Source organism: Pipra filicauda, unplaced genomic scaffold (assembly GCF_003945595.2).
Source record: "Pipra filicauda isolate LSUMZ 115617 unplaced genomic scaffold, ASM394559v2 scaffold81_size6448238_pilon, whole genome shotgun sequence".
NCBI lineage: Eukaryota > Metazoa > Chordata > Aves > Passeriformes > Pipridae > Pipra > Pipra filicauda.
Window position 1 is genome coordinate 5,171,147 of NW_024104998.1, and position 8,732 is coordinate 5,179,878.

Consider the following 8,732-nt stretch of genomic DNA (forward strand, 5'->3'; position numbering starts at 1 on the left):
ATTGTCTTCAAGACTGCTGTCGTCCATCTCTTCTAATTTACATGTTTTATGACACATTTCTGTTTTGAACTTTAAAAAAAATCTAATAATACTGTTTCTGTTACTTAATTACTATGTTTCTAATAAAATCTTCCTCTTGCTTGCATGGAAAACATTTATTTGCTTATTCTTGTATTGTGTGGATTGAAACAATTGACTAAACACAATATAAAATGTTTCCTTTTTATAATAGTTTATTCTATGCACAGATATGCTGTGGAGATGGGTATTTGCCAAGCCTAATAGAATGTTTTAAATTTTTCTGTATAGCAGTTTTTTTTTGTTTCTACTTGTGTTTGTTACTGGATGTCAGAATTACTTCTGTTGTGCTTCATTTCACTTGTTCTTCCAATTAGTAAGTTTTGAAAGGATAAGTATGCAGTAAATAAAACTTACCTACACAAAAGGAAGACTTACTGCAGGTGTCTCATGATTTGCTGAGCTTCAGAGTGCTGAATAGGCTCTCAGGGACAGAGAACACTGAGAATTTCAGTTTGCTAATATTTTAGTATTTGTTTTCCTCAGATGATTATATTGCTATTGGTGCTGATGAAGAAGAGCTGGGTTCTCAGATTGAAGAAGATATCCTTTGTTGTATATCTGTGTGCCCTAGAACAGGAATATTTTTTAAAAGCGCTGATAATTTTAAAATTAATTAACTTGATCTACATATTGAGTATTTGTAAATGTCATGTAAAAACAAAAATAGCAAACTGTGTTCAACACATCAGTACATAAATTTAGTGTTTAAAAAAAGAGTCCAACTGAAATGATTTGCCTTAAAACATGTAGCAATGCGTGTAGGTGAGTGTGTGTGGGGGGGTTTCAGCTCAGTATGTTTTCTTTGCAGCAGCAATCTTATGTCTTTCTGAAGCTTTCTTACATAAAATGCTGGGCTCTTCTATGTTATTTAAAAACCTTTTCTTGTTAACAGTCTTTATCTTTTTCTAATGTCTTTATTTAATTTTCTACAAGATTATTTCTAAATGAATTTTGAGTTTTTGAAAGGGAGGTTCTGATAGCAATGTTTGAATAGTTCTAGATCAGAGGTCTGGCCTTCTTTTTTTCTTTAAAAAAAATGTCACTGATCTGTCAATGTTTGAATATTTGGTTTGGAAATTAATTAATTCTTAGTATGAGGTCCAAGAACCTGACCATAAGCTTATGGGTGACTTTTCACAATTCCAGTTGAGAGCCTACTACCCAAAAATTCATGGTTCATGTGTTTAACTGTGATTAGTCTTCAGAAGGACATGGAGTCTGCTGTGTTGATCAGGAAAGTGACTGTTGGTTGGGGACTTGATCAAAAGCGAAGAAGTACATTGCTTTAGAAAAGTTGCCCCCCAAAATGAATCTTTTATAGTGCTCTGTTTTACTTGTTAATGTTTTGCTCCTTAAATACAAAGCACCTATTTTTCAAGAATTAAAAAACACTGATATGAAATACAAAAATAGAGTACGAAGTAGAATAGCAAATCTCAAGGATGCAAAGAACCCTAATCTAAGGAAAAATGTATTATGTGGAAACATTCCTCCTGACAAGTTTGCCAAAATGACAGCAGAGGTAAGTAAAACATAGTCTTGAACTATTTCCCTATTGGACTAACATCCTGGCTTGTATTTACTAGCCATAAAAGTAATTTATGTAAGCTGCCCACACTTCTGAAAGACTGTGGCTTGTTTGTGGCTTGCACAGCCTAAATTACAGGGCTTTGTTGAGGCAGAGGACATGAAAGTGGTGTGTGTTATTGGATCCTAAATGTCTGACTTTGGCTGTAAGTCAGAAGGCAGGTAAGCTGTTGCTATCTCGAAACGTGGCATGTTTTTAAAAGGTTACGTGATATACTGGTAATAGTGTTTTAAGTTTAGGGAGATGTAAATATGACTGGCTAGTGACTCCAAGCTGCTTATCCATTCATGTTTCTGGATATTTATTAGTCTGTCTTGCCATTTGTTTTTCAAATGCTGACCTCTGCAGGTACACTCCTATGCAAGGTATTGCTTTGTGGATTTAAAGATCTGTCCCCTCTTCTGTTGTCATTTGTAGTATTTATTTAAAACTTATATGTATCTTGAATACTCCAAGTGACCTTGAAGGAAACTCTTGCTAATAAATAAAAAAAAACATAAATGACAGGGGAGAGGCTAGGAAAATTGCCCTTTAAATCAAATTAAATTTAAATTATTGAAAGAACATTTTGGACACTTGAATAAAATTTCCCATTCACATCATCACTGTCTTTGCAAATCAAAATAAATCTGGAAAGTCAAATGAAAAATTTGATTTTATTGGAGAGAAAAATGGAAGCACAGTTAACATCTTGTTTCAGTTTTGTAGTTCTGCTTCTATATGTTAGATTCTACCCCCCCAAATCAGGTACAAAGGAGATTGAAAGATATTAAATTTATGATCAACTAATGAAAATCATGATTATTCCAAAAGAAAATTTTTTTATGATGGTTTTTTTTTTGGTTGGTTGGGATTATTTTGCTGTAGCTTTACATAAAGGTTAGGGCAAACAGATTGGTAACAGAATGTATTAAAAAAAGGAAATTGTACCTTCAGTATGTGTTCTGGAGGGGTTTTTTTCCCCCACATGTTTTTGTATGGATGCACAAACATATATTTTGTGTTGTCCAGTGCCTATTCTTTGTTAAATTAATGTCTTGGATTAAAATGTTAAAGGCTAAAAAACCCTTTAGTGTTAAGATTACTTCTGAAGTGAAACAACATTAATAAAAAATTTGCATTCCACATCTGTGTGGGATGTGGAGTAAAACTGTATTGAAGAAAAATGAAACAAATAGTTTTCTAGATTACTAGATATTGTGGAGATCCTGCACACTAGAACTGTTTGAAAGGAAATAGAAAACTGGTGATTCGGAGCTCCTTGGTTAGTGTTTTGAAGCGAAGCGTGTATGATTTCTGGTTGCATATGGTAAATTATGGCTGTACTGTATTTTTCAGTACAAATATGCAAATAATCAAAATAGTGTAAATTTTTTCCTGTAATAGTCCTATGTAGGTCAATGAGATAATTATCCAAGGATCTAACCTAGGGAGAGGATCTTTTTTGCCCCTCTGGAGAACTTTAAAGTCCTCTCCCTTGTCTATCTTATATTAAATGCATTTGCATAGAAATGTTTCTAGATGTTTGACGTCGTAACTTTTACAGATTTTTTTTTCCCCATCTGCGCTTAAAAAAAAGAACATTTTTAACTTTTGTAGCTTCTGTGCTGTGAGATATCCCAACTGAAGTCTTGTAAATTTAAAAATGTGTAGAAATTCAGTGCCTTTCAGTAGAGCTGTTGCTCATGGATTCTAAATAAAAAATGGTATTGGCTCGCACAGTTGTAACTTGTTTTAAAGCAAAAACTCTCTAGCAAACTCTGTCTGCTTTTTGTCCTGAACAGGAAATGGCAAGTGATGAACTGAAAGAAATGCGCAAAAATCTGACCAAAGAAGCTATCAGAGAGCACCAGATGGCTAAAACAGGAGGTACCCAAACTGACCTGTTTACATGTGGCAAGTGCAAAAAGAAGAACTGTACATACACCCAGGTGCGTGGTTGTTCAGACTCTTCGTTTTCCTTTTTCAAAGCTTAAGTCCTATATAAAGATTGTCAGAGAAAAAAAATTGGAATTACAAAATGAACTTTTAACAAAATGCTGACAAATTACAAAATGTGAAGGTAGGTATGCACTTAGGTGTGCTTACATAAAGAGTGTGTGTTGTATTTATTTGCCAAAGATTTTGTGTAAACCCAAGCTGAGTATGTGTATAGGCTGGAGCTTCAGTTTCTTTGCAATGCTGAGTTTTTGCTAACTCTTTTTATCACATCTTATTAATATGTTTTTGTGTGGAGGAGAGATAATATACTGGTTTTAATGTGCGTAAACTTTTTTGTACTGAAGGACTAAACAGAAGAAAATTATATATATGTATATACACATGTATCTTTGTTGTACCATTCAACTAACCCTAGGCCCTGATTTACAGTCTTTCCTACAACTGCAAGAAGAAGGGCTTTAATTTGTTAAACGATGCTTCAGGGAATGTAATTTTCATCTTAGGATTAACTGCATTTATAATTTAATTTTGTGTATCAGATGCTTTAAGTAGAAAGCTATTTTTCAATCATGAGACTTTTAAGCCTTTACACTGGTAAATATATGTAAAGCTGTACTGAACATGTAGCCTTCTGTAGTGCAGAATCTTTTCCTAGAAATAAGTGCACGGTTTCAACGCCACAATTGGTATTTTAGTGCTACTAAATCTGTCAAAATCTAAGTTTATGGTGGCTTTATAGTTAGAAAAAAAACCAGTTTCAATTGTTGAGTAAAGTTCACTTGTATTTTGATCGAAATTTGCTTCCTTAATATTAAACTTTGATTTAAACACTTACATGAACACACACTAACAAAAATTGAAGATACTAATTTTCTTTTTCCACTCTGTCTCTTGCCTTTGCCAAAGGTTCAAACCCGCAGTGCTGATGAACCCATGACAACATTTGTTGTCTGTAATGAATGTGGAAACAGATGGAAGGTAAGACTGTTAGATTGCTCTGCATATTTGATAGCAGGCAGCCAGGCTCTGTGGTTAATTTTGGTTTACAGTAAATGAGACAAATGACTTTCTGTTGACTTTTAGTTATTTCTTAGCCCATTAATGATATTCCATGTTAATATTGCGAAATTCCTTTGAATTAAAAATGTATTTTTGACTGAAGTTGTGAGATCACACAAGTAAGGCAGTTGCAAAGGGGGAGAGAAGTCAGGATGTCGACCTAGTCCTTGCAACATTTGCCATACAAAGTAGTGACAAGTTAGTCAGTCACTGTGTTAGTTTTCTCTTTCTTCGCCCAAAGATGATCTAACTGGTTTTAATCTCCGCATTGATGAGTGGAATAGACCTTTTTAGACTTTTTGTTGTTATTGTTGTCTCCATTTTTTGCTACTCTGACAAGAAGAGGGAGGATAATAAAGAGAACTGACTGCTACTATATTCCGGTGTCATCATAAGTGTAGGGCAGTGATAACTTGATTTAATTTTTTTTAAGTTCAGGAAATGGGAATTTAAAAAGCTTCTGAGGAACACTGGTAGTCCAGTAAAGTGGAGAAACGTTGAAATGAAGGCCTGTAATATTTACAATTTAAGATGTGATAGCATGCAATGGGAAGCATGATACCCTCATTCTGTTATTTTTCTGTGTTAAGAATGCTGCAGCTGTGCAGAGCCATGGCACAGCATACTTTTAAGATTGCCACATAAAAAAACACTTTATGCATCTTGTTTTATATATCATATTACCGAATATTGTTCAAATCTGTATTCCAAGATATCCAAATAATATATAAAGCTTAGAAATTGTTTAATGCAGTACCTGGAAAAGTTCATTTGTCCTTAAAACCTTCTATAATGTGGCAGTTAGAGAAGTGTCCGTATACAGATGCCCGAGTGAAGGAACGGTTACGATCTAAGCAAATGCTGTAACTAGTAATTTCCATATCCTAAGTATGGTGTCGTATGTCTGTTTCTTCTTGCAAAGATGTAGAACTAAGCTGTATAAAGATCTCATAAAAAATTCTTTTCTTTTGACAGTTCTGTTAGAAGAAGAAATTGTCAAGACATCTGGACCAGTATGAAAAGAGGATTTTGTAATTAGCTTTAAAAACTAGGCTAAGCTTTTAGCTTCCTGCAAATAAGAGGGGTTTTTGGTTTCCTTTCTCTTTTTTTTTTTTCTTTAAAGCAGCATACATGCCTGAAGTTAGCCTTTGTTTTGACACAACCATCATTTCCTTAAATGCCTTCCTATAGCTGATAGTCAGTAGGGCCAGGTTGCTCAATTGTATGGTGAATTTTAAAATATTTTTTCATTTTTATAAGTAAGTTGACATTAAACTTTTACCAATTAAATATTTTGGTAATTGTCTTGGGTTTTTTTCTAACTATGTGAATAATGTACTGTATTTTTTGTGTTCTGAAATATACACACTCCTCCCATGTGTATTTTACCTTTCCACATTTGTTCAGTTGTAAGAATGGAATTTCTTTCTTGCTGCTGTGTTCACGAGCTTTGCGAAGAGAAAAGATATATCAGTTCCTCATTACATAAACTCCGTTGTTAGCTAAATCACAATTCAGTTAACTCTCTAGCTTGTGTGTACTGTTTCTGGACTAGGACTAAATTTGGGTCATAGGGTTTGAAAATTTATTAGTGGATATGATGACCTCTTTTGCAGTGGTTGGTTAAGCTTGTTTATATAACCAGCTTTGATCGGTGCAATATATTTTATTGCCCAAAGCATGTATTTTACATTCTTTCAGTAGGTTTTATTTCCAGGAATGCCTTAAAATAGTTAAATCTGGTTTGAGTATTCAGTCTTGCTTAATGTGCTCGACAACCAAATTGGGTTTAGACTTTGTAAATGAACAGAGGCGTTGTGTTGTGGGCTGCCCTAATAACACCAGCTAACCAATTCATTACATCATAAACTGGCTGGGGAGGTAATACTATATTCCCTTCATATAAATGATATTGATTTTGTTCTTGAACTGAATTTTGAATTATAGGGTATCTGATGTCAATCATAGACCTGCAGGTGGAAATAAATTATTGAAGTTACGGTCTTTTCCATATGTGGAATGGTATAAATACTGCTTTTTAGAGTTTGGTTTTCAACAGTGCACATGCTTAGAAGTATTTTCAAATGTGTTTTCAAGGAAAAACATGACAACATGACTTTAAGTACTAATTTTATATTACTTAATTTATAGAAGCCTGGGGCTTGAGGAGATCTATTCTGGCAACGTATTAAGTATTCATGGGGGGTTGGGAAGAGTATTTGCGGTTGCTGGAGAATAAATTCCATGACTGTAAAGGAAAAACAAGATTCTCTATGTTGAATGTTTTTTGTGTGACGGTGGCAGTTGTAAGGAATGAGTTGGAAATAGTATGGTGACACTTGAGCTTTGTCAGACAAGAACTGTTTGGCAAATACTTTATAGAGCAAGCTTTTCCAGTCAACTTGTGCAAGGAAGGAAGCGACTTTTCTGCTGAGGGGAAAAACGATTAAAATAGAAAAAGTTTTGTTATAAACCTTTTTCCAGCCAGAACATTGCTCAGCATTTAAAGTTTCTTGCATAGCTTTTTATATATAAACATTTTAGCTCAACTTATATTAATACCCATCAGAAAACATATTTTTCTACTAAGACCATGAGTTTGTTTTTAAGCCTATGTGTAGGTCCTTCAGCAGGATACTTCCTAAGAGTTACTTAAAGATTCACAATTGCCCTTTTTTTTTTTTTAAAGTTGTTAAAGACTACAAACTAATGACAGACATTTACTATCAGTTAGAGTGCTTTGTTTGGGGACCTTTCTAAAGGAACAAGTCCAAAAAATTGTGTTAAAAATGATTGTAAATTGGATGCCAAGTAGACCTGAATTTTCACAGCCATTCACAACAGAAATCCACAGGGCAGGCACAAGTTGGTTTGCATAACCTTCCTCACACTACGTGTCCTTTAATCTTTATGCCTGATTGTGACACTTACGAAAATTATCTTTTGAGAAAATACAATAATTGTCTTTCTGTACTCACCAAGTCATATCTGGACTTTATTAAAACAACTAGAACTGTGGTAGCGCTTTCTGTGATGTAGGTGTGTCCAAGTAGGAGTTGAAATAACATTACATGAAACCACATTTTAGTTTATGGCTGAGCAGCAGCCTTCACCCTTCCCTCTTCTGTCCCCAAGGTAAAAAGAACAGTTTCTTTTGCCCAGCAGAAGACGAATTCTAAGAACTAAATCCAACAATACATGTATTCTATTCATGCTTTATTTTGATTACCTAAATCCAAAATTAAAACTCTCTAAAAATGAGCTCTGTTCAGCAGTTTTCCCAGCTGTCTGAAGTTGCCCTCCTCTATCAGAGAGGGTGCAAAGTCTGAAGGATGTATAGGAGAAGGATGCAGAGATGGGATTAGGGCTGTCTCTTTTATCCAGCTGGCTGGCTTGTCTGCTGAGCTGCAGTTGTGCCATGAGTGACCCAGTACATTCAGGTATTTTATGCAGTGAAAACATACTGGCAGAACTGGTGATGAATCTCTCCCACCTGAGAATAGCAGGTTTGTTATTATCTTTATCGACACTTGATTTCTCTCAGATGAAACAGTTAACCTATAATTTAAGCTGGTTTTTACACTAATCTAGTAGAGAGAAAGAGGGGTCCACATTGCTTTTAAAGTGTGTGTGTGTGTGTGGTTCCAATCTTTCTTCTGTAAGCAAGGCTAGAGGATTCTGCTCAGAAAACACAACTTCTGTATCCCTCATTACAAGACACTTCCTCGTATATATGACATTTCCTTATATATTGTGTTATCTCGTTCAGGAGAAAGTATGGGTTTTAAAATACCTTGTACTGAATAGTTCTTTTTGACTACCACTAAGTAGAAGGTGAATATCTGCCCAGTGGTCTTGGCTTTTGTGAATCCCATGCTGCAGCCCTATTGCACTTTCCAGGCATTGCAAAGGAAGTACCTAGTTTTTATCCAGAGTGCAGGATTCCACTTTGTGGTCACATACGTGAATTTTAAATCGAAACTTGCAACCCATACTAGCCTGGGCAAAACTGAAAATCATAAACATGAAGTCTTTGTTCTGCAAAATGTGGTTATATTACCTT

At 34.7% G+C, this 8,732-nt stretch overlaps 1 protein-coding gene across 4 annotated transcripts in view; it reads left to right on the forward strand.

Annotated features, from left to right (window-relative positions):
- Positions 1–5,963, forward strand: part of TCEA1 (transcription elongation factor A1) — a 28,995-nt gene extending 23,032 nt beyond the window's left edge. For 3 of the 4 annotated variants that reach the window (XM_039390442.1, XM_027728130.2, XM_027728132.2), the window contains 5 exons: positions 565–621; positions 1,449–1,603; positions 3,454–3,600; positions 4,517–4,588; positions 5,645–5,963. In XM_039390442.1, the coding sequence (XP_039246376.1) occupies positions 565–621; positions 1,449–1,603; positions 3,454–3,600; positions 4,517–4,588; positions 5,645–5,653 (440 nt within the window). In that variant the 3' untranslated portion in view covers positions 5,654–5,963. Of the gene's footprint in view, positions 1–564; positions 622–1,448; positions 1,604–3,453; positions 3,601–4,516; positions 5,614–5,644 lie in introns of those variants that run through there. The other variant, XM_027728129.2, reaches the window with a different exon arrangement.
- Positions 5,964–8,732: the final 2,769 nt, after the last annotated feature.